The sequence below is a fragment of the Myotis brandtii genome, unplaced genomic scaffold (genome assembly GCF_000412655.1).
Source record: "Myotis brandtii unplaced genomic scaffold, ASM41265v1 scaffold695, whole genome shotgun sequence".
Lineage (NCBI taxonomy): Eukaryota > Metazoa > Chordata > Mammalia > Chiroptera > Vespertilionidae > Myotis > Myotis brandtii.
In genome coordinates, this window is record NW_005370716.1 from 982,094 (window position 1) to 1,008,708 (window position 26,615).

General features: G+C 43.2%; 1 protein-coding gene across 1 annotated transcript; it reads left to right on the top strand.

The window, feature by feature from the left end:
* Positions 1–19,574: 19,574 nt before the first annotated feature.
* GPR50 (G protein-coupled receptor 50) lies at positions 19,575–24,180 on the top strand. The gene is made up of 2 exons (XM_005881964.1): positions 19,575–19,761; positions 22,583–24,180. The coding sequence occupies exons 1-2, from the start codon at positions 19,575–19,577 to the stop codon at positions 24,178–24,180; spliced, it is 1,785 nt and encodes a 594-aa protein (XP_005882026.1).
* The last annotated feature ends 2,435 nt before the right edge of the window (positions 24,181–26,615 follow it).

Below are 26,615 nucleotides of genomic sequence, written 5' to 3' on the forward strand. Positions count from 1 at the left end.
CCCCCTCTCCCCCTTCACCCCACCTCCCTTCTATTCTCTCTAAAAATCAATGAAAAAATATCCTCAGGTGAAGATTAAAAACAACAACAAAAAAGCCTAAATCCCTACAAAGCCCTATCTGATCTGGCTTCCTCTTAGTTTTCTGACCACATCTCCTACCACTTTATATGTTCATTCACTCTTTTCCAACTACCTGAACTCCCTTCTGTTCCTCAAATACTCTAGGCAACCTTCAACCTTAATAGGATCTATGCACTGAATTTTCCCTTTTCTTTGAATGCTCTTCCCCCCAGACAACCACATGGTTCCTTCTTTCAGATTAAAATAATGACATGCATTTGTGAGTGTGTGGGTATGTGCACCCACACACACGTGCACACCTTCACACCCTGAGGAATAATAATATTTTCAGACCGTAAGTTTGGCTAATGGGTGATGTCTGTACTGTTGGTCCCACTTCAAGGCTTCAGACTCAGATCTCTGCCCAGAACTCCTGGAAATCCACAAATGCACCTCATGGTAATATGTATTTCCTTACTTGCAATTGTCTGTCCATGCTTTGGGGGAAAATTTTAGCTAGAATCACGAAAAACTAGTAAATAGAATCTAATGAGGTTCCTGAAGCTATCTGTTTCTCACTTGCTCCAAATTTCTTCAGTGCTGTCAAAGTACCATCTGGGCACTAGAGGGCGTTTCTGCACCAAGAATGACTTGCTCTTCCTAACCAGCTGCGTCATTTTGCACCAGTTCTCTGCGATTGCTAAATCCTAGTTCTTTGGAGCAGCCAGGGCTTGCCCTGCTACAGGGACACGGGTGGACAGTCCTCCTTCCCCACGGTATCGGATATATCCCTTTAAAATACTAAAGGTCTCTTTTCTCCTCCCCCCATTCTCAGAATGAGTCTGCTTGCCCATAATACCTTTTAGTACCAGAGCTACCTTATTTTTTTCCTTTAAGCTAGCAGTCACTGGAGGGAAGGAGGTCTGAGTCTCTGGGTATTTCTCTTCATTCTGAAACTTTCTCAAAGGCCCACTATACTGTACAGATTTCAGAACAGAAATGAACGCCCCAGTAACTCCATACGCAATAAAGTTTCTCTGGGGAGCATTAGTGAATTTTGAGTTTTTCTATGTAAAAGGTGAGCATAAATTGAACCTCTGCTGTCTGGAAAGGAGATGTCTGGGAGAGGGTAAGGATAAAGGTGGAATCTATAAATTCAGAAACAGTAAGCAGTGTATTGGGTATATAATTCCTGGCATATAGCAAGGACTCAATAAATATTTATAAGTAAATGAAAAAAATAAGGGAGTGAAAGGATGTCAGAATAAGATGACTAAGGGGCATTCCTTAAGTCTTTTAAAAAATCTCCTCTAAAAAACACACAGCATAATTGATGTATGATTGGTACACAAAGAAGTACTCATATTTAATGTATACAATTGATGAGTTAGGACATATGCAAACACCTATGATACCATCACCACAGTCAAGATAATAGATATATCCAATACCTCCCCAAACTTCCTTGTGTTCTTTGTTTATTTTTAATTGTTTTTATTGATTTCAGAGAGGAAGGGATAGAGGGATAGAAAGATCAATGAGAGAGAAACATCCATCTGCTGCCTTCTGCAGGTTCCCTACTGGTGATTGAGCCAGCAACCCCAGGCATGTGCCCTAACTGGGAATCAAACTGTAATCTCCTGGTTCATAAGTTGACATTCAACCACTGAGCCACACTGCCTGGCCGTCCTTTGTTTTTTTTGTTGTTTGTTTGCTTATTTGTTTGTTTTGTGGTAAGAACACTTAACACGAATTCTACCCTCTTAACAATTTCTTTAAAAATTTATTTTTATTGTTGAAAGTATTACAGATGTTCCTCTCCCCCACACCCTCTACTGACCCCTTCCACCCTGCACCCACCCCTCCCAGGGCTTCACACTAGTTCACAATACCATATTGTTAACTATAGACATAATGTTGTATAGCTGACCTCTATAACTCATTCCTCTTGCATAAACTGAAACTTTTCCATTAGAACACATAAAGGCCCTAAAGGGTGACATAACTTGCCCAGGGTCACAGAGCTAGTTAATAGCAGAGCCAGGACTTGATTTCTGGTTTTAAGTTCTCCTAACTCCAGTTTGCAGCACAAAGCCCTCAGATATTCATGTCCCTGGGAAGTTGATAGCAGGCAGGTATAATCTGTCTGCTTTTGCTGAATCACTGCCAGTGACAGCATCTCTAGCCTTCCATCCTGATTGCTTGCTAAAGAATTGGTCTTTGCCACAGATGCTGAACACTAGGGGTGCTGTTGTTTAACAAGTGGGCTTATTTGTTCAGTTATTTTCCACTTCTGTCTTGGGGGTGCTCAGACTTAGATTGGGGGCTGTTCAGATGTTTTTAGGTATGTTTAAGCTTGGCCACTAAACCCTCCCCCTAGGCTTCTGTCTGTAGCAGGCCACCAGTCCCTCAAGGACCTTCTCAGACCACTTAAAGGATTGACTCTTAAGCATTCAGGAATTACAGGCTCTGTTGAGAATTGGAAAATTGCACAGATGCACAAAACGTGGCACACCATTCAAGGGATCATGAAGTTTGTGGGCCATGGGTTAAGTATCTCTGCTTTTCTTGGACATTTTTCTTAGGAAACCATGTTAGAAACCCTTGCCACACAGGAATGACTGTATTTGGGGGAAACAACAAAATTTCCCCTGGGGAGTGGGCTAGGATTAGAGTTAGGGGGTAAAGCGTTTTAAATGCCCCAAAAATTCCTTTCACAGAGGTCCCCTCCATCCTTTGGGGAGAGTGCTGGCAGCACACAGCTCAGCCAGTCGTGACTGTGTTATATTGTCGTCAGCACAGATGAGTCATTCAAGGTAGACCTACAATCACATTTGATGTAACTTTCAAAATTGTTCATTTCAGAAAGGCTGCTCACCACCCCCGCAGCGCAGTGACTGATTCCAGGGGCTTCACCTGTTAAGATGATGCGGCTTGTCTGCAAGCCATTTTCAGAGAACAAGGGGAATAATCTTCCCACTCTATAATTAAAGTGCTGAGGAGTGGTATGGGGGAGTATGAGCATGTATGGGGTTCTCATTCTTATTCACTGAGTATCTATAATTCAAACGGGGCCATGGAGAGTGCCTCAGATGTAATATTTTTTTCCAAAAAAGAGGGAAATATTTTCTCTTAGAATGTCGCATTGCTGCAACTTTGTTGTAAGGCTCCATTTGATCAATATATAGAAAAACAAAACTCACCTGTTTCATTTTTTAAATTTCTTCAACTATTTTGTGCATATAATTAAATAAGCCCTGCTTGATCTGTAAATGTGTGTGTTTTAATCTTAAAGGATACAGTAGTTGGAGTGTTCATGCCCTTAGCACAGCTCCATGGAGTTTACCTAATCACTTAGATTCTTGAGCCTTTTGCTGCCCTGTTGTTTTGAGAAATTCAGTGTCTTTATCCTTTTTTTTAAAAAAAAAAACAACAACAACTTTCTCACTCCTTGAACTCCCACAATGCCTGGGGAAGGAATGTGAACTACCTGGCTTTAATTTCTTTTTAAATATGTTTATTATTGATTTTAGAGAGAGTGTAAGGGAGAAGGGAGAGAAAGAGAGAAACATCAATCAGCTGTATCCTGCATGCACCCTACTGGAGATAGAGTCCACAACCCGAGCATGTGCCCTGACCAGGAATCTAACCAGAGACCTCCTGCTTCATGGGTCGACGCTCAACCACTGAGCCACACCGGCCAGGCTATTTTGTGTGTATGTTTTTAAAAAGGGAGAGGGAGAGATAGAAACATCAATGATGGGAGACAGCCATTGATCAGCTGCCTCCTGCATACCTCCTACTGGGGATCAAGCCAGCAACCTGGGCATGTGCTCTGACAGAGAATCAAACTGTGACCTCCTGATTCATGGGTCGATGCTCAACCACTGAGATACACTGGCTAGGCAAGTATTTTTGTTAACATTTTCAGCTTCTTTGGTTTATTGTATAATCCAGTTGGTTTTTGGAGTGGGAGATAAAGGAGAAAAGCATCAAGCCAAGAGTTGAAGGCTGATTCTCTTTATACCATCACGTTTAAGCATAGAATTCTGAGCTTAAGAAATTAAAATTTGAACCCATCCTTTCTGGTTATTAGGAAACTACAATTGTCAATCTACAAGGACAACATATTTTTATTTAACAACTTGTTAGATTCATTAAAAAGTCTTAAATATTTAGATATATAGTGTGTGGCCCTTCATTTGCTCTCCTGTCCTGGGACATGCAAATATTAGGCATGGGTCTGAACTCAAGAGTTCGCTCTTGTTTCACTAGCCAGCCTGTCCTAATGTTCTAAATTCTTCATTAGCTCCCAATTATTTGCAAGATATTTTCTAGGACCCTTCTCTGAGGGGGTGACAGTGGGGGCTGAAAGAAGGCAAGAGCCTTTAGAATCAAGAGGGCTCTTGACTCACTCTAGCATGCATCCTGAACCCAAAATTGTATAGGCAGCAAAACTAAAGCCTATTCTTTAAAACTGTGTAGTCTACCACTGTAGCCAACAGCCCGGCGGCATGTGTGTTTTAAATCTTAACCTAAATTAATTAAGAACTAAATTCAATGAAAATATCAGTTCTTTGGTTGACCTAGCCACATTTCAAGAGCTCAATAGTCATATCATGCTGGTGGCTACCATATTTAAGATAGGGAATATTTCCTTCATTGCAGAAAGTTCTGTTGGACAGTGCTGAGTTACAAATCAGGTTAAAACCATCTGAGGGCGTTAATGATAGGTTATCTCTAAACTCTTTCTGAACAAGCATTATCAGAAATAAGTAATATGTCTTATTCTTCTATTTGAGCATAAACTTAATGTTTACTTTTCCCAGATAATCACATCACATAAGAAAATTCAGCTAGTGAAGAAAGCCAACATTCAGACACTTTACCACAAAAATAAAAATAACTTGGAAAAAACTAATCTTTCCCTTCCCATCAAAGTTTCATGGTAATTTGATTTTGGATCCTATATAAGAGACTCAATTATAAAAGGAAAGATCCCATAATTCTTACAGAGTATGAAGACATGCAATTCATCTGCTGAGGATTGATGTTTCAAGATAGCCATATATATATATATATATAATTCCATATTTTTGAAGACCTTTTCAGGAATGGAAATAATAGTAAATAATTTCTATGAAAGCTCAGTAGGACCAGTCCTGACCAACATTTAATGCTACATTCTGGAGAAGGAAACTCACTTAGAGGAACAAATACCCTTTAGTGCTCAGTAGCTTTCATTTCACTGTGTATGATGTGTGACCAAATGTGTTTTCCTAGAATCCCACACTGTGAGGGAATGTGAGTTTAGACAGAAATGTTTAGTAACTTTACCTGGAGCTATATCTAAAAGAGGATTAGGAAAAGAATCACAGCATCAGTCCCCTCCTTGAATCACAGTGGGATACCCTCTTTGAGATATATATATATATGTATATAAAGCTACTGAGCACTAAAGGGTATTTGTTCCTCTAAGTGAGTTTCCTTCTCCAGAATGTAGCATTAAATGTTGGTCAGGACTGGTCCTACTGAGCTTTCATAGAAATTATTTACTATTATTTCCATTCCTGAAAAGGTCTTCAAAAATATGGAATTATAAAAATTTAAAACTGAAAGTGCTTATAGAAATCATAAACTGAAGTCCAGAGAGTAGAAGTCATTTGTCCAAATTTAATAGAGTCAGAAATAGAAATCAGGTCCTTTGAGTCTGGGTTCAGTGTCCATTTACATGTTGATAAGAGGAGAAAAAGCCAGAAAACAAATGTCCAGGGAGCAAGGAAGTATGTAGAGAGTCAAGACAGTATACTGTCATGTAAGGAAAGAAAAGAGAATGTTTCAAGATAGAGGGAGGTGTCAACTGTATCAAAAAGTGGAGATGTCAAGGAAAATGAGAGATGGTAATTTCAGGAGAGCAGCGGAGGTAAATTTAGGTTACAGTGGGCTGAAGAGTGAAGGAGATTAACATTTAGAGATGATAAATCCAGCTCTAGTGAGACCCCACTAGGAAGAAAAAAGTATAAGTCTATAATAACAAAGAGAACATGAGATAGCCTCGTAGCAAAGAGATCCTAATGACTATCTTCAGGGCATAATGGAGATGAAAGAGTGGTAACTGACAAAGCAGGGTAAATGAAACTTCCTCCTGGAGTCCATGAAGATGTTGTTAAAGAAGGAGAACCTAAGAGACCATCAGGACTTGGAGATGTCAAAGGGCAAGAGAGAGATGTGAGATTAAAAATAATGTAGAGGAGGATTGTCTGACCATCACACTCCAGGATACAGGCATCTGTTTCAGAGGAAGAAAACTTTCCTCACAGAAAATGAAAAGGTTTGAGGACTTCCAATTTCATAAATATGGCAGACAAGGTTAACTAAGCCAACTCGTCTGTTGAAAACAACCAGAAAAGTTAGATAAAAATATATTTTTTAAAAATTATATTTTTACTGTTGGTTGTGTATTGTTTTTGGTAATTTATCTTTATTGTTGAAAGTATTACAGATGTCAGCTTTTTTATTTTTTGTTTTTTTCCCTGCCCCCCTGCCCCAGGCCTTCACCACCCTGTTGTCGGTGTCCATAGGTTGTGCATATATGCATACTACAAGTTCTGTTGATCTCTTGCCACCCACCCACCCTCCCCTGCCTTCCCTCTGAGATTCTGCATTCTATTAGGAGATATTCCCTCAAAATAAACTGAGACCCTAAAGGATTATAACCTCAAGGTAAGAATAAAATAGAAAAATCCCTGAGGAGTTGTAAGCACAAGATGGTCTTCCTGTGGATTTGCAGCCCAAATTCATATCACCTATGTAGTTCATGAAACTCCAAACATGAATTTAGTTTAAAATACTCCCCGACTGCCCTGGCTAGTTTGTCTCAGTGGTTAGATCGTCAGCCCATGTACCAAAGGGTCTTGAGTTTGATTCTTAGTTAAGGGCACTTACCTCAGTTGCAGGAAGTAACCAAGTGATGTGTCTCTCTCACATTGATGCTCTCTTTGTCTCTCCCCCTCCCTTCCACTTGCTCTGAAAACCAATGGGAAAAAATATCCTTGGGTGAGGATTAGCAAAAAAAAAATAAAAATAAAAATACTCCATGACTAACAGTGACTTTAAGTCTCTGTCAGAAATAAAGTAAAATTCTCTTTGGGAGGAGTTTTTATTCAAGTCTCAAATAATCTCCTCAAATTTTAATGCACATGGTATAAAATAACGAAGCACACAAGGAAGCAAAATACCATGAGAGAGAACGAGCAGAAATGAGAGATAAGGAGAATCCCAGATCCAGAGAGACTTCAGATAATTAAATTATCAGGCATCTATGAGAAAATAAGTATGTTTACTATATTTATTTAAAAAAATATTTTTATTGATTTCAGAGAGGAAGGGAGAGGGGGAGAGAAAGAGAGAGAGAGAGGGGAGAGAGAGAGAGAGAGAGAGAGAGAGAGAGAGAGAGAGAAACATCAGTGATGAAAGAGAATCACTGATCACTGCCTCTTGCATGAGCCCACAACCAGGGAATGTGCCCTTGACCAGAATCGAACCCAGGACCCTTCAGTCCACAGGCTGACACTCTATCCACTGAGCCAAACTGGCTAGAGCTGTTTACATATTTAAACAAATAAAACAGTAGTTTAAAATTTTCTTCATAGCATAGAAAACCAAAACAAGTGACTTAGCAGATTTGAGAAACAAAATAAAAAATATATAACTGCTAGAAATTAAAAATACTTTAACAAATTAAGCAGAACTAAAGAAAGAATTAGTAAGTCTCCAAAATGCAGAATATGAAGGCAAAAGGAAAATATGGAAATGAGGCAACATGGCATTAATTACAGAGAAAAAAGAGAGTGAGAGGGAATAGGGCAACTGGCAATATTTTCCAGAAATATTAAACGATAACAAGCTATAAATCTAAGAAGACCAGTGAAGTCCAAGAAGAGTGAATTTTAAAAAATATAACTTTCACACATCATGGTGAAACTGTAGTACTCAAAAATATAACAGATGAAAATGTAAAGCAACCAAAAAAGAAAAGAGAAGCTATTTCAAAGAGTGCCTATTATATTGATAGCTGAATTCCTAACAGCAAATTTAAAAGATACGAGACAGTAAAATGTCATCCTGAATATGTTCAAAGCAAACAACTACCCATCCAACAAAATTATATCTGAAGATTTAGAGTAAAAAGACAAAAACCGAGAAAAAATTATCACAGGTGATATGCAAAAAAGGAAATTCTAAAAGAGAAGGCTACAAATCTGAGAATAAAAATCTGACTTGTTGGAAGAAATGAAGAATAAGAACATATTAAATTTATAGGTAAAATTAATGAACATTTACTAACTGATATGATGATATAATAATGTCTTGTGGGTTTTTAGATCAAAGTTAAGATTAAAATACATGAAAATAATAACATGTAAGTTGGGAGGGCCTAAGTGGAGCTAAAGTGGCCTGAGATCTTCACATTGTCTGGGAAGAAGGTAAAGGTATTGATAAATTCCAGACTTCATAAATTAGTCATGCATATTGTAATATCTAGATTAGAAATGAAGATAACTTTCAAACTTGTAGGAATAATAAAATGGAATGATTTAAAAAGTACTCAATGAATCTAAAGGAGAGCAAGAAAGAAGGGAAGGAAAACATTGCCCAGAACAATACAGCAGTTAACATAATTGATGTAAGTGAAGTAAATGCTTCAGTTAAAAGACCATGAGTATCAGTCTGGACAAAATCAATCCAAATAAATGCTGTTTCTAAGAGGCACATCTATAATAGAAAGATAAAATAAGGTTGAAATTTTAAAAGGATAGAAAAAAATGTTAGCATGAAATTACTAAGTAAAAGGAAGCTGGTGTGACTATATTAATATCAGATAAAATAGATTTTAAGGCAAAAAGCATTAGTAGGTACAGAGTGTTATTTCATTATGATAGAAACTGCAATTGACCAAGAAGTCATAACAGTTATAAAGGTGCATGGACTTAATATCACAGGCTCAAAATACATAAAGCAATACTTTCTAGAACTACAAGTAGAAATAGATAAATTTTAATATGCCTCAGAAACTGATGAACCAAGAAGACAGGAAGTCAGTAATATAGAAGATTAAATTTTAAAAAATCTTGGCCTAACAGGCATACATAGAACATTGCATTCAGAAGCTACAGAATACACACTGTTTTTAAGCATACTGTTATAAATGCTGACCATATTTAGGGCAATAGAGCAAGTATCAACACATTTAAAAGGTTTAAATCATATGCAATATATCATTTGATCATAATGAAATTAAAGTAGAAATCAATAACAAAAGTATGTCTCTATATGTTTGGAAATTAAGAAACATAACTTTAAATAACCTATGGGTCACAAAAATGCTTTAATGGAAAAATATATTTGGATCTTAATACTAATGAAAATATTGCATATTAAAATTGTGAAGTGCAACTAAAGAAATGCTTGGAAATTTATAGCTTTTTCTATATTAGAAAAGAAAAAGACTAAAATTAATAATCTAAACACTCATCTAAAAAATAGCAAATAAATCCCAAAGAAAGTGAGATTCATAGAGACAGATAGTAGAATGGTGAGTGTTAGGGGGTGCGGGAGGGAGACAAGGGAGTTAATGTTTAATGAGTTCAGCGTTTCAGTTTGGGAAAATGAAAAATGTTTTGAAGGTTGATGGTGGTGATGGTTGCACTCCATTGTTAATGCATTTAATGCCACTGAACTATACACTTAAAATAGATAAAACGATAACTTTTATGTTATGTTTATTTTACCACAATAAAAAGTTAGATATAGCTTAAAAATTGAAATAGAAACATGAACAGTACTGTAAGCATTAAAAAAATTTAATAAGTAATTTACAATTTTCATAAAGAAAACCCTAGACCAGATACAGATCTATATTTCACAAAAAATTACCACCCAAAGCAGCCCAAGAGTAGCTGTTGGTAGCCAGCCTGGGAGGAGTGACCTTGTTGTCTTGGCAACAAGAAATAGCCAAACATACTCCCATTTATATATCTCCAACCAAACCTTATTCAAAAGCAAGGTCAAAGGAGAGCTGGAGAGTCTGTTCCCTCACCCTTGACTCCATATGGGAATTGTGAACCACAGATTGCAGAGGAAGGCACTCCGTGCCATGCCAGTCTCTTGGTTCAGCTCTTGAGGCACAGCAGCATAACCAAGAGGAGATAGAAGGAAGATAGATAGATAGAGATAGATAGATAGATGATAGATAGATAGATAGATAGATAGATAGATAGAGGCAGTATCATGGGAAAGGAAAATAAAACTTGGGAACCCAGCTAGGTGGAGTTACTGAGGCACCTCAACTGGGAGGGGAAGATAGGGCACTTCAGAGGCATGAACTTTAAAATGTATGAATGTTGTTAAGACAAGCAGCTTGCAGATAACCAATCACAAGATAGTAAGGTGTAAAAACCAATCTCAAGATGTTGCTAAGTCAAAATTCTTTGAAAGGACCAATCAGGAATTAACAAGCATATATACATATATAAAAAAAGCACCAGCGCTTCCTCTTCTCGCTCCCCGCCCCCCACCTCATGCACTGGGAGCTCCTATGGCAGGAGATGGGTTCCACTGAGCCCACATGGCTTATGGCCATGTGAGGCTCTACATATGGACTAATAGACTTTAACACCAAACTGTAACATGGAAAGAAAGCTTTGGACACTGGCCTGCTCTTGGAACCTTTTCCAGGTTCCACCTGGAATCTGCTGCACCTTTTCCAGGTCTGGCTTCTTTCAATAAACTTCAGTTCCACTAACTATTTTTGTCTGCGATTTTATTCTTCAATTTCACAAGACAATGAACTCAGATTCAACATCCCACAGTTTAGTATCACTAGCACCTCAGCATTTCACACTGGTGTGGCTGGTGCAAAAAAAACTAAGAGTGCCTTCCAGGATCTGTATAAGTTCTGGGATCATGGAGCTTTATCTGCCAGCCCAGGCACAGGGAAAACATTTAATTATCATATTCTATCCCAGAGTAAATCCTCCTTGTCACACTGACAAGTCCAGCTCACTGGTTTTCACCACCCAACCCAAGAGCCTGGGATTGTCCTGACTGGGGTTGTAGAAGAAAGGAAGTTAGGGAAGGGGAGGACATAGCTGGTGGGAAAGAGGGCTTCCCCTCTCAGAACCTTTGTTTCTTCAGAGTAATGTCATCCTCCCTGAGGAATGAGAGATGGACTGTGCATGACATATAAAGGCCATGAATGAAGAGTGACTATTGTCATTATCACTGCTAATGTAGGGAGGGCTTCTGAGTTCTAATTTCTCTGGTGAAGGACTAGGTAGGTCCAGAAGTCTTCCTTTTTCAAGACTGCAGAACATGGAGGGGGTTGAGGGTAGGCAGGAAAGGAGAGGACTTGGTGATCACTTCAAAACTCTTTCCAATCAAATTTACTTGAGTTTTCCATTACAGCCTAAGGGGTGTCAGGAGGAAGAAAATTCACAAAAAAGGTTTTTTGTTATTTTGGGAAAATGAATGGGGCTCAAGGGAAAATAGGAACCATTCTATGAAAAGAGTATTGATCAAGTAAAACAATTTTGATTAGAAAGTGGAACTTAACTATGCAAGGTATGTTTAGGGGAGGACAGAAGCATGACAGTTTCTAGTGGATTGTCAGTAGGCATTCTGAAGATGCAGGGGAAGAAGGGGGCCTCTTTTTGACACGCACTTCATCAAGTGTCCCTTAGATAAGAGCCTTGTAAGCCAGGCAGAAAGGGGAATCTCAGAAAACATCTATGCTTAATGTTCCAAATGGGAGCTCAGTGGGGCCACGTGTCACTGGAATATAGTAATCTGCTCAATCTAATTTCCTGGGGCCTTAAAAATATGTTTTTCCACCGGCTGTCTCCCACATGCCCCTAACCCCTACTGGGGATCAAACCCTGAACCTGGGCATATGGAATCGAACTGGTAACCTCTCAGTGCCTGGGCTGACACCCAACTAACTGAGCCATAACAGCCAGGGCTCCTTGGGGCTTTAAGTCCTGCAAATTGCTGCTGGTCTCAGCAAAGAAAAAACAGAAGAGAAGCACATGTGAGGTCTTGGAATCTTTCTGACTTGGGTTAGTGTAAGATTGTTTCCTCATTTGTCTCCTTTTACAGAAAGTTCCAATGATATTCTTTAGTGATTCTACAGACAAATAAATGGTGCTAGTAGTATGTTTCATTGTAGTTCATGCTTGTGCTTCTTTAAAATTCCAGAGAGTCACATCTCCTCTGTCCCTCCACCCATTCTCTTGTGTCATTCCAGTCACGCCTTACTTGAGGAGGTGGTACTGGTACCTTCACATAACTCACAATCCCCCACATTTCACTCATGGACCTCCCTCTGCCTGGGATGGATTACAGAAGTAATATTAGACAGTCCTGACATGACCTACTAGTTAAGATGACCGAACTATTTAAATAAAAGTAACTTTTTTCTGATTGCTTGCTGATTATAACATTATGTAAAAACAGGTAGATGGATGTTCACCAAATTTGAAGGTGATTCGAGATGATCTGACTTAAAATATAGGTTACATGAAATATGCAAAATTTCTCTGAGAGAGTCCTGGAAAGGACCCCCCCCCCCAAAAAAAAACCAAACACAAACAAACAAACAAAACTAACTCTTACAGGGAAGTTGAAATAGAGGTTCTCAGACTTACCATAACCTTTAAGATACCATCGATAGAAAATGCACAATGGTTTCAAATATGAGCTCACGTCAAAACATGTAAATATCTCAAATGATGGGGGCCAATTTGCAGACAAATTGCTACTTGCAGAGGCAGCTCTACAGTGCAGTCTATCTCAGACCAATGGGAGACAAGTATTTCTTTAAAATGGGTCACAAACTTTCTGAGTAAATACAGAGTGCCGGCTAAAGCCAGTAAAACATGCACAAGCCAGTTTCTAACAGGGGCAAGATGGCAAGGTGATAGCCACAGGGCAAGCAGGGCTCCTCGGGTCTTGAATCAATACATTCTGCTCTCCAGAGCTGACCAAGCCCCTTGTTGAGAAAAGGGCTGAGAGGAAGGAAGGAAGGCCCTTTACCTACCAAATGCCAAGCCCTCAGATTTGTCTCATATAGGATGAGTCAGAGGCTGTAGCCCTCAGTCTAAGGGTTGCCAGGTAATATACAGGGTATCCAGTTAAATTTAAACTTCCAAAGAAATGGATAATTTGTGGTATAAGCATGTCCAAATATTGCAAGAGCACACTTATACTAATATTTTATTTGTATTTATTTGAAATTAAATTTTAACTGGGAATCCCACATTTTTATTTGCTAACTAGAGGCCTGGTGCACGAATTCGTGCACCAGTGGGGTCCCTCGGCCTGGCCTGTGGGATTGGGCCAAAACTGGCTCTCTGACATCTCTCAAGGGGTCCTGGGTTGCGAGAGGGCGCAGGTCAGGCCGAGGGACCCCGCCAGTGCACGATCATGGCTGGGGAGGAATGCAGGAGGTTGGCCAGTTGGGGAAGGACCGTGGGAGGGCTCCACGGCATGTCCAGCCCATCTCACTCAGTTCTGATTGGCCAGACCCCAGCAGCAAGCTAACCTACTGGTTGGAGCATCTGCCCCCTGGTGGTCAGTGCACATCATAGTGAGTGGTTGAGCAGCCTTAGCATATCATTAGCATATTACACTTTGATTGGTTGAACGGACAACCAGACGACTGGACACAGCATATTAGGCTTTTATCATATAGGATGTGGGCAAACCTACCCAGGTAGGCTATAAGGGGGACTCTAGCAGCAGAAAGGGAGCATGATAGGGCCTATGGTCCCTGAGAGAGCCAGATAGCTCTCTTTCCATGGAGCTGGACAGATTATTATCAGGCATTGGACCAGAAGCCCCATTGCCAGAAATAAGGCACAGGGTGAAATTTAGTCTGAGTACCAAAGCAAGATTTTATGAACTAGACAAGTATATAAAATCCCTTAAAGACCATACCCTCAGGAGCACTGAATCACTTAGTGCTAGGTCTAGAATTCCTTAAATTGCTGGGGGCTAGATAAAGGATTGGGTTAAAAGCAGGGTTTCTCCAAGAGGGGTCTTGCATCAGAATCACCTGGGACACTTGGGAAACATACAAATTCCAGGTCCCCACTCCAGATCCACTGAATCAGAATCTCAAGGGGCAGGCCTAGAAAGCTACATTTTTCCTAAGCACTCCTGGTGTCTTTAACACAGCGGTTCTCAACCTGTGGGTCGCGACCCCTTTGGCGGTTGAATGACCCTTTCACAGGGGTCGCCTAAGACCATCCTGCAGATCAGATATTTACTTTATGATTCATAACAGTAGCAACACTACAGTTATGAAGTAGCAATAAAAATAATTTTATGGTTGGGTCACAACATGAGGAACTGTATTTAAAGGGCCAGAAGGTTGAGAACCACTACTTTAACATGTACTAAATTTGAGAACCAGTGCCTTAGAGATGGGAACAATATGTGCAAGTAATCAGTAAGGCATAATGTTAAGGCACAGACTCTGGAGCCAGACCTCTCAAGCTAGACTTCTGGCTTTACCATTTATTATCTGTGTAACCTGGGGCAAGTGACATAACTTCTCTGGGACTCAGTTTCTTTATCTATGAAATGGGATAATAATTTTGCTTGTCTCATAGGACTAATGTCAGCGTTAAATGAAAACATATGAACAAACACTCTGAACAGTGTCTGGAATCTAGGAAGCACACATACATTCATGTTAGCCATTATTAGGGGATGAGTGGTCCGGCTGGGGTGAAAGAGGATCATTTTGCACCCTGAGGACCACCCATGTCCTATTTCTTGCAGTAGAGTGGGCTGTAGAAGAGCTCCCAGGGCAAGGGGCTTGTTGCAACAGAAGTCATGAGGATGAGTAATAAGAGGAACAGTCTTTAAATGCACGGATGATCCCGCTTGGCTAGCAGGAGGAGTTAAGAAATACATATCGTTCGTTAAGCTCTAATTAGCAGATAAATGTACAAGGGGAAGGGAGTCCAAGTGTTACTGCTATAGGTAATTAATGTGCTTCTTGTCTCTCTTGTAACCCTTTGATTTGAACCACTTAAGCTGTGGTCTTTATCAGGCACTACAATCCTGGAAATACTGGGTGCTAATTATTTTGGTGAGCCCCTGATCTCTGTAATGACTCAAGCACAGGGAGAGGAGGATAAAGTGGTTCTTGTCATGACGAATTAAGGCCAGAGGATGTGACTAGACATAGTCTCTTTAGGAAAACAACAATAGTAAAAAGGACAGCACCTGTCGCAAATTGCTCTTGAGTTTGTTGATGTAATGACCTGGCTGGCCTCTAGTTCTAGTGACTTGATTCTTGTCAAAATCCTTGCTCAGTTCCTTTGAGACTGAAGCCTTTTTCCTGAAATCCTGCTCCAACCCTCGACCTGGAACCAGATCTTCCTCAGCCTGTGATGGCTCCACAATCTGCTGAAACCCAGCTTCCCCTGCCTGAGGTCACCCAGCCACCTGTGCATTTCCATCTGACCTGTCTCTGGACCAAGCATCACCCATGCTTTCATTCTGACCAATGTCAAGAAATCTGATCATTCCATCTTGTGGAAAACGTACAAACTATATCAGTGAAGCATCTCAAGGAGCAGTGAAAAGGCAAACCCCTGTGTATGCCCCTTTCCATCTGGCACTCTGTCACATGTCACAGTGGCCTGGGATGCTGGTGAGTTCCCATTGGGTGGCTTCTTCTAGGAACTAGAGGCTAGAGGCAAGGTCTCTGATATCTCATAAAGCCTCTGTTCTCTATGGAAGTACAACAGAATAGAGTTTAGACAGAATATTAGAAACTTTCAGAACAAGAATCAATAATAGCTACCGGTTGTTGAATGCTTACTTTCTTCTGGGTAGTGTTTAAGTGCTTACATGTATTACCACATTTAACTCTGCCATCGACACTATGATGAGGCACTATGATTATCTGCATTATATAGCTTAGGAAACTGAGACACAGAGAGGCTAAGTAACTTTTCCAATGCCACACAGCTGACCAGTGGTAGAGCTGGGTTCAAGCTTGTTTTTATTTTCAAGAAGCTAAATACACTCTCGATTCATTAGGCATCTACGAGGTCCTGGGGTAGGAACAGTTTGAGGAGCAGGGGCTGCATAGGCAAAGCAGCTCCCATGCTTCCAAATACCTTCCCACGAACAGATAAGATACCCCAAGGGTTCATGAATGAACGGAGAATGTTTTGCTTGTATTCAAATGAAAAGACATTTTCATTATTACTGGGGTTGTACTGCATTGTCATTTTGCCAGTTTTCATATATTAGTGTGCCAATCAATGGTCTAATGTGGATTTAGCAGATGATCTGATAATGTCAGAGGAGTATTTGCCAATAAGGTTGGAGTGCTTGGGATGGCCCTTGAGTGCCCAGCCTTCCCTGAGGGAGGGGGCAGGTGTGAGCTGGCACTAAGAGGCTCTCTGCTTCACTATTTTGGGCCAGGGACTGCTTGCAGCTAAAAGAGAATCCAAAATGTTCATTGCAGTAGTACTCAGAATAGTCAAAAAGTGGAAACAACCCAACGGTCCATTAATAAATGACTAGATAATCAAAATGTGGTCTCTCCATACAATGGAATATTATTCAGCCATAAAAAGGCAGGAAGTACTGATCCATACTATAACATGGATAAACCTTAAAAACATTATGCTAAGGGAAAAAAGCCAGACACAAAAGGACAATTATTATATGATTTCATTTATGTGGAATGTCCAGAATAAGAATCGGCAGATCCACAGAAACAGAAAGCAGATTAGTGGTTTCTAGGAGCTGAGGGATGGGAGGAAATAGGGAGTAATTGCTAATGGGCCTAGGGTTTCTTTTTGGGGAGATGGAAATGTTCTGAAATTAGAGAATGTTGATAGTGGCACCACTGCATGAATGTACATAAAACTACTAATGGTGTACTTAAAAAAGGTGAATATGGTATATGACTTTATGTCTCAGTAAAATCAATCAATCAATCAAACAAACAAACAAACAAACAAAAAAGCTAGAACAACAACAAAAAATCAGAACAGATTTCTAGTATTGAAAAATCCAAGTCCCACTGGGTCATGGTCAAGCAGTGTCAAAACAGGGGCCAGGGGATCAGCTCACTCTGCTCACTCTTCAGTCCCAGGGAAGTTCAGGCCACATTCACGGAGAATTCCCAGCACCCTGGGCCTCCACGGGCTATGGAGCCATCGCATCTCAGAAGTACAGCTCACTGAAATATAACAATGCCTGAAATAACAGTTTGCCGGCTCTCTTAATAGGATTGGAGGGGCGGGGGAGCGGGCAGAGGAGACTCCAGTGTCTTAAGTCACTAGAATGCTTGTTTTCTTTTTCTCCTTCAGATTTTTGTTTATTTGCATTAAAAAAAATCTCTCCTTGCCACAAGTTAAAGGACATAAACCTTTCTGGAACTGGCGCCAGTAGCCTGATGTGGACGAAATACTACTCCAAGGCGAGGCTGGGCTTTTGGCTGCTGCCCCTTTTCGGGGCTCACAGTTGCCTAGGGAGGATAGCAGAACCGGTTCTTGGGCTGCATTTAAGGATAAATCCTGGCTAAGTCCAGCCTTGAGAATTCACGGACTGTGTGGAGCAGTGAGATAATGAATGTGAAAAGGCTCCAGGTAAAAGATTGTTATACCTAAGGATTCCCTTCTCAGTAGGGAGCGCAGGATAGGGGTCTCTCTCTCTCTCTCTCTCTCTCTCTCTCTCTCTCTCTCTCTGGATTCATCTTAAAACAAGGGACACATTCCTACTTGAGCTTTTAAGCTAGACAAAGTGTGTGCAATCTAGTTGTCTGCAGGGTCTGTTTTTCTGTTAAAAGTCCCTGAATGTTGAAGTCCCTCATGGACCCCTCCCCCAGCCCCAAAAAAAATCCCCTTTTCCCCCCCTTTCCTGGTGGGGCAGGGGGGCGGCTGTGTCCAGACGGTGGCGCACAGGGACAAGCAACCCCCTCTCCCCTACTGCGGCAAGACAAGACAAGTCAGGAAAACTTTCAAGGTGTTTAGCTGAAAATTTCTGGGAGGTTTCTCAACAAGAGCCATAACTTTTACTAAGGGGCAGAAACCCACTCTAGTGACCAAGTGTGAGAATCTCGCTCTTTTAGCCGGGACCATTAGGATTTCCCGGAGCCCGCGCTCTGCTTGCCTAGGCACACCCAGGGAACAACCGTGACGCCTTGGGAGGGAGGTCCACTGGGCTAGGGGACAGCCTGACCCAGAGGAAGATGAAATGAGACCCGCGGAAGGAGATGGCAAGGGAGAATGACCGAAATAAATTGTGCCTGGTATGGGGGTGGTGGTACTGGTCTCCTGGTGGCTTCTTGGCTGAGCCTCCTGGCACCTCCACGCCCTCCCTCCTTTGCAGCGTAGCTCCGAAAGCTTTCCCCAGTGCTTTGCGCCACCTGCGGAGCACAGGAGCCAGAGCTACTCACCTCTGGTTTCTTTTGAGGAGCAGCGGCCCAAGAGAAGGGCTTTCTTGGTGTTTTCCTTTTTCCCCCAAAGCAGCATCTGAGCTCCCGCAGCCAGGGTGACCGGCAGCTGGGAAGGGGATGAACTCCCGCTCTCACTTGCCCCTAAGCTGTGCTGGAGTGGCCACCTCCCCTTGTTTCCAGAGTACAGGCTCTGTCCCCTGCTCCCAGAGCCTGGCGCAAGAAACATCTCTTCACGCAGAGCAGAAGTCCGGACTGGACTGAGCGGCCACCAGCCATTGATTCTAAGGGTGCCAATGGGCTCCTGGCAGGCACAGGAGAAGGGTTACGTTCCCTACACACCGGGGGCCTAGATTCGGGGTGGAAGCATCCAGCAGCTGTCCCCTACTCCCCTAGGAGTGTGGAAGGCTTTGAAGTGCTGCGAGTAAGATAAACTCTTAAGGAGACTGTAGGGGCATAGATCTAGGGTTCAAAGGGCCACTGGCCACCTCTCACACTGCTGGGGGCTTCAGAGTGGCTTGGGTTGACACTAGACCCCAAGAAGGACCCAATGACCATGCTCTGCTGTTTACATTGCTTTGCAGAGTGTTTGCATTGGAAGCAGAGAGAGAAGAATTTGCCAAAAACGGATGCGCAATGGCTGGGGTGTCTGTGGGAGGGAGGTGGACTCTGAGCTTGTCACAACCAGAAGTACCTAGGGAAAGGCTTGGGAGGGGGCTTGTGACTAAAGGGAAAGCACAAATAAGGCAGTCGGAAGCAAGATGACACCTCAATGTGGATTTGTCCAAGAAGAGTTGGTGACTAAAGCAGGGGTGGTCAGGAAGGTCTGATTGGTCGGGGGGCGGGATTTGGGGTGGGGCTATGTCCCTCTTGAGGCTTTAAAAGCTCATCGAAGAGGGGGGCAGGATGCTGTCATTTGCTCTCTGTTTCTCAGAGGGGAAGCAGCTTTTCCAAGCAGCTCCTGGTGACAGAGCAGGTGTTCATTGTCTGGACTGGCTGGGAGATCTTAACGGTCTCTGGCAGCAACATGGTGCCTACCCTGGCAGTCCCCACCCCATACGGCTGTATTGGCTGTAAGCTGCCACAGCCAGACTACCCACCAGGACTAATCACCTTCATGTTCTGCATAATGGTTATCACCATCGTCATAGACCTCACTGGCAACTCCTTGGTGATTTTGGCTGTGGGGAAGAGCAAGAAGCTCCGAAATTCTGGTAAGCTACCCTTCCTTCTCTCTATCCAGCTGGCAGCCACTTGCAACACCTAGGGTGTTAGTTTGTGCGCCCAGAACAGGGAATCTATGGACAAGCCCTCATACTGAATGTCCCTGTTCCCAATTCGCTGAAAATCTGAGCGGTGATGTTATGCATGGGGCCCGTAAACTTAGAGCTTTTCCAGGCTGAGGGAGCTCAGAGATTTAGCTTTGGGAGGCAAAGCGCAAAGCTCGCACTGTGTGGCAAACCGCCTAGTCCTGCCCCGTCAGGGACCTGATGCAGAGGAACGCGGCACTCTAACCGAGAGTGCGGCAACCACCTGGGGACAACACGCAGAGTTGGACGCCACAGAGGTGGCCGCGCGGAGGCGAAATGGACGCAGGGAGAGCAGCGAGGCTGAGACCCGCTCCCCGCTCCCCGCTCCCCGTTCCGGGAAAGTTAAGTTCTAGGGGCTGCCTTGGCGCTTAACCGAGGTAGCGCAGCAGCTGTGCCTTTGGGGGGCCAAGTCCCCACTCGCCCCGGTCCTGGGATCTAGGGCGGCTCCTGGGTAGCTCCGGAGAGCGGAGCACAGACCCCTGAGCCTGAGTATGGAGCAGGTTGGTCTGAGCCCGCGGGAGCTGAGCTCCATCCGCCCGTCCCAGGGCGCACGGTGGAGAGAGGCGAGAGGCAGGCTGGGCGCAGCAGGCTATGGCAGCAACGGAAGCGGCAGCAGCGGAGATCCCAAAGTCCGTAAGCAAGGTACTGGGGGGTCGCAGCGCGGGACCTAGGTGAGGCTTGGGAGTTTGGGGTTGGACAGAAGATAGGATTGCAGGAGGGTTGCAGAAGTGCTCAGAGGGGTGGTGGGGGGCTCAGAGAGTCTGCAGAGCGAGGGGCATCTGGGACCTGGCTGAGCGGCGAGTGAGACTCCCCTTGCTGCCAGCCAGTGCTCAGGGAAGGGAGCCGGCTGCTAGCGGGACTGCGGAGAGGCGCGGGAGGATGCTGGGGGCTGAGACCTGGGCCGGGGCTAGAGGCAGCAAACATTTCGAAGCGGTGAACCGACTTTGCAGGTTGGGTGGGAGAAGGTTCAGAGGGGAAAGAAGAGGGCAAAGGGGTCCAAACTCTGCCCTCTGGCCGCGGAAGGGAGGGGCCCGTGCCCGGGGGTCTCTGGCCAAGTTCTCTCTGGGTGCCCCGGGGGATGGTGGTGCGAAAAGATAGAGGGAGGGGGTGCCCGAGGGGTTCGAGTACCCACTGGACCCGGGAGGTCGGGGCGCGAGGGAGAAGGCGGTCAGTCTCGAGGAGATTATTTTGCCGGGTAAAAGAATCAGAAACACCACACAAGTTTCAAAATGCAGTGTGAGGGCACGCAATCATTCAAAGTTTTCTTCTAAACTTTGGTGGATGTGTTTGATTTCTCCTGGATCCCCTGGGGACACGGACCACACACTTGGACCTCATCTTTACGTTAGTAGTCCGGTCCCAAGGGGCAGAACCACCCAGCCCCAGGGTCACCTGAGAAGTCCATTTTTCTTTTATTTAATTTTCTTCTTCCCTTTACTTTCCTCCTTCCCTTATAAAATACAAGTGAAGGTTTTCATGGCTGTGTGGCTTTGTTTTTAAGACTTTGCCCTCTCTCTTTCCCGCTTCTCTTCGCTTAATTCATTACTTTGAGGGAAACCCTAGAAAAATCCTCTTGGGTGGAAAGCACTGAGGCTATGCGCTCTGGCAGCGCTAGCCAGCATGAGGAGGCAGAGGAGCTGAGCCATTCCTTTGCTCTTTGAAAAAGTACTCATTTTCTCCCAGTCCCAAATGAAGTGCAATATTTTGCTAGACCAGTTCTAATTAGCAATGAGGTGCTTCCAGAGAAAGAGGATTCTCCGCCTTCATTTGGCTTCTACCTTTTCTTTCTTTCTTTTTTTTGAACGGTTTTACTAAAATGTTCCTACCGATGCCCTACGAAACCGGAGTCCGCTTCCCCCTTCCTCCCGTCCCCCCCCCCCTCACACACACTTTTCTGTTTAGCAGTGCCAGGGGCCGGACCCTGGTGCAGAGTGGCGAATGTGCTTGTGCCGCTCAGAGCCTGGACGGGCATCAAATATGCACTTGTGCTAATCCTTGCAGGATTTTCCTGATAGAAAAAAAAAAGTCCTGCTCACTATTTCTTTGGTCTCAGACTAAATTTTACAGGGTTCCCTCTCTTCCCCTCAGCTTTTATTCTTATGTTATCTCGGATATAATACATTTTACTAGGCTGAGTCTTAGATTCTTGTCTAATTCCGCTGAGGAAAACTGCCTAAGAAAACTACAATTCTCTGTGAACTTATTTGCATTATGATTGCAGTGATAGGCTAGAGAAGGCAGAGGTCTAGTTTTCGGGGTGCAGGGTATGGAAGCTTCCCGACATTACTCCAATCTCTCCCTCCTCCCACTCGCCATCCTGCTTCCTACAACAGCTTGATCACCTCCACCACCCTTTCCCCTCTCTCCCCACCCTACCCCCAGGAAAAAAAAAAGTCTGCATTTTGTTTTTGTTTAAAATGGTCGCTTTGTGTCGCTGTGTGAGTGTGAAGGGCTCCTCAAGGGGCTTTTGTATTTACTGCTTTTTGAAGAAATAATGTGGTCAAAGAACAGGTCTCCCTAACCTGACTGTGCATCAGAATCACCTGGGATATGTTTGTAAATAAAAATAAAACCACAACTGTATTTCATTGAAAGAATTCTAGAATTCTAAATTGTCAAGATTCCAGTTGGCCTTTTCCTCGAGCTTAAACTTGTAGTTTTTCATACTTAACCATTTATTCTTCTCTGTCTTTCCCCCCTCTCCCTCCCCGGATGTGTTTTTCAGGCAACATCTTTGTGGTTAGCCTCTCAGTGGCTGATATGCTGGTGGCCATTTACCCCTACCCTCTGATGCTGCATGCCATGGCCATTGGAGGCTGGGATCTGAGCAAGTTTCAGTGCCAGGTGGTCGGATTTATCACAGGGCTGAGTGTGGTCGGCTCTATCTTCAATATCATGGCAATTGCCATCAATCGTTACTGCTACATCTGTCACAGCCTCCAGTACGAGCGGATCTTCAGTGTGCGCAATACCTGCATTTACCTGGTGGTCACCTGGATCATGACCGTCCTGGCTGTCCTGCCCAACATGTACATTGGCACCATCGAGTATGATCCTCGCACCTACACCTGCATCTTCAACTATCTGAACAACCCCATCTTTGCCGTGACCATCGTCTGTATCCACTTTGTCCTCCCTCTTCTCATAGTGGGTTTTTGCTATGTGAGGATCTGGATGAAAGTGCTGGCAGCCCGTGATCCTGCTAGGCAAAATCCTGACAACCAATTTGCTGAGGTTCGCAATTTTCTAACCATGTTCGTGATCTTCCTCCTCTTTGCAGTGTGCTGGTGCCCTATCAATGTGCTCACTGTCTTGGTGTCAGTCAACCCAAAACAGATAGCAAGCAAGATCCCCAACTGGCTTTATCTTGCAGCCCACTTCATGGCCTACTTCAACAGCTGCCTCAACGCCGTGATCTATGGACTGCTCAATGAGAATTTCCGAAGAGAATATTGGACCATCCTCCATGTTATTCGACACCCTATTCTCTTCCTCTCTGGTGTCATCACTGATATACGTGAGATGTGGGAGGCCAGTGTCCTAGGCCGTGTCCATGCCCATGCCCCTGCCCCTGCCCCTGCCCTTGAACAAGCTCAAGAACAAGCCCATGAACAAGACCATGCCCATGCCTGTCCTGCTCCTGAGGAAATACCAATGAACGTCCGGAATGTTCCACTACCTGGTAATGCTGCAGCTGACCAACCTGAGCATGCCTCTGGCCACCCCAAGCCAGCCTCTGTTCACTCCAGGCCTGCCTCTGCCTACCACAAATCTGTTTCTGACCACCACAAGTCTGTCGTTAGCCACTCCACGCTCGCCTCTGGTCACCCCAAGTCTGCTACTGTCTACCGCAAGCAGGCCTCTGTCCATTTCAAAGATGACTATGTCCATTTCAAGCCTTCCTCTGTCCATTTCAAGGCTGACTCTGTTTATTTCAAGCCTGCCTCCAGCCACCCCAAGCCTGTCCCTGGCCACCAAATCCCTACTGGAAGCCCCTCCAGGAGTCTCTTCAGCCCTGTCACCAGCCGCCCTAAACCCACCACTGGTCATGTCAAGCCTGCCATCATTGGTTATCCTCAGCCCTCTACTGCTGGACACTCTGAGTTCACTGTGTCCTGCCACCCTGAGACCACTGCTACCGGACACCTTGAGTGTGATGTTACTGATCGCCCTGAGCCTCCCTCCAGCCCTGCCACTGGCTCCCTCAAGCCTGCTGTCACTGCTCACCCTCTTGACTCCACTGTGGTCACCACTGACAGCATTGATTACCATGAGGTTGTGGTACTTGATGTTGAAATTGATTCTTATGAAATGACCATATGAAAAATGCTCTTAGGGATGGCCAAGCAATGGTCCACTTTTAAGTTTGTCTAGCACATGTAACCTCACTGCATTTAAACATAGAAAGGCACGCAAACACTGACTCACAGCCATGTTGTAAGCTAATTCCATCATTCACGCATACTCCCTTGTATCACATACTCAAAAGTGTGTGTGTGTGTGTGTGTGTGTGTGTGTCTGCTATTTTAGAAATCAAATTGCCATCAAGTTTGACTTCTGTTGTTCTGAGCCTACCTTTCCTTCTTCTGCTGGCCTTGAGCCCACAGTGATCCTTGACATTTTAGACTTGGATTTTTCCTCTTCCTCCCCTTCCCTCATTTCCTCCTCCTTGTTCCTGCTTTCTTCTTCCATCCTCCGAGGGAGGGATGAGGGAGAAGTGCATGTGCAATGTTGAAGGTGCGCCCTGTGAAGGCTTCTTAAAGTTAATGTGACCACAGAGCTTTATGTTCCTAAGTGTCTAATTCTATATTATACATTTAATGACAGTCAGAAAGGCAGATGTGATAAAGTACAAGTAGTTGAAACAGTTTTGTTTCTAAATTCCAGCACACAATATGACCCATATCTAAAAATAATTTGACAAGCTCTTATTAAAATGGATTTTTATGCTTATGAAATCAAATGGCAAAATGAAAGATGTGGCCACAATGAATTGTTTTTATTTTGTGAAAATTCAAACATCAGTGCTTATTTTTATAGTCAAACATGAATGGAAAGAATGACATGTTTTTACCTTTTTTGCAGTCACTTATGTCTTTTAGTATCTGCTAGGATTTTCTTTTTCATTTAGATTCAGAGAGACACATCCATTCATAAATTGGTTTCTTCTAAAATTTAAACTTATGGTTGCTAGGATCAATTGTAGTTGAGTTTTTAATACTGTAATTCATAACTACACTATACCTCAGAGATTTTTTAAATTGCCTGATGTTTTCACACAATCAGTTTTTATATTTTTCTTTTTCATTCAAAAGGGAATGCAAGGTAATACTGGTAGCCAGAAGTCAATGGATTTCTTCCATGGAGGTTGTAAATGAGTGTTTCTCTGAAAGCCTTTTCCTTCTGCCTTGTCCCTAACTGGGGTGAGAGGTGGAGAGGAAGAGATGGCAACATCAGCCAGTCTCCCTCCCCCTTGGTTGAGGTGATAAGCAATGTTAAGTCATAGACATCTTGCATCAGCAGACTTGACAGCCCAAGAAGTAATTTTCCCCTAGGGTTCAAGAAAAAAGTTGTCGTTTAATAAAAATTTCAATTATTGATTCAAATTGACACTTATAATAATGTTTACTGTACAAAAGCTTGTAAGGATAAGTGGAAATGTACTGTCTTAATTCGATTCTGTTTTTGTGGTAGCAATTAAATAAAAGTGTTTTTGTGGCTTTGGTGTGCAATTTGTTGTTAAATTCACTTCTTCCACCAGGCTTACTTGTGGGGAGGGTTCAGAGGTGGGTGGAAAAGCATTGACCTTGGGGAATCAAAAGACTTGCGTGCAGGTTCCATCCCTGCTACTAGCTTGCTTCACCAGCTTGCAAGTCACATGACACCTCTCTCTTCAGTTTCTTTACTGTGGTAGGGTGGAGGGTGTGGAGGGCTCACTAGCTTTAGTGTGTTCTCACTAGTGCACTGACAATGGATGACTGAACCTGCTGCTCTTGGACTTTCAGATCTTGCCTTCCATGGCTTCTCAAAACAGGTCCCTTTTCACACCCATGGAAGGAGTGAAGCCAAGCCCAATAATGTCACAACCCCAGAGGCTGCTGGGACCAAGTGATAGAATTTATGAACCAGTCAGTGCAGGGAGGCACTGGAATGGGCAGCAGGGAAACAGGTGGTTTCTGTTTCAGCTGGAAGATGGTGGCAAGACCCAGCCACTGGGCAAGACTCCTGACTTCAGGAATGCAGTCTCAAAAGAATCTTTAATGACAGGGAATACCTAAAATAAACTGCTCCATAAAAACCACACAAAAAACACACACACCTGGATATATGCAATAAGATACCAATTTTGTTAAGAAAATACATACGTCCTAACCGGTTTGGCTCAGTGGATAGAGTGTCGGCCTGCGGACTGCAGGGTCCCAGGTTCAATTCCTGTCAAGGGCATGTACCTTGGTTGCGGGCACATCCCCAGTGGGGCGTGTGTGGGAGGCAGCTGATCAATGCTTCGCTCTCATCGATGTTTCTAACTCTCTATCCCTCTCCCTTCCTCTCTGTAAAAAATCAATAAAAATATAAAAAATCAATTAAAATTATCTATCTATCTATCTATCATCTATCTATCTATCTATCTATCTATCTATCTATCTATCTATATAAAGAAAATACATACATTTAAAACATGCACATATACATAGCCCCAGAGATATGCATATATGTATAATGGTTTTATCCAGGTTTAGCCAGACTGTGAATATAAA

What these genes read in the sequence shown, in the direction of transcription:
- GPR50 (XM_005881964.1), top strand. Translation starts at nt 19,575, where the DNA reads ATGGTGCCTACCCTGGCAGTCCCCACCCCATACGGCTGTATTGGCTGT. An exon ending in CAAGAAGCTCCGAAATTCTG is followed by an intron (nt 19,762 to 22,582) that starts GTAAGCTACCCT and finishes TGTGTTTTTCAG; the next exon opens with GCAACATCTTTGTGGTTAGC.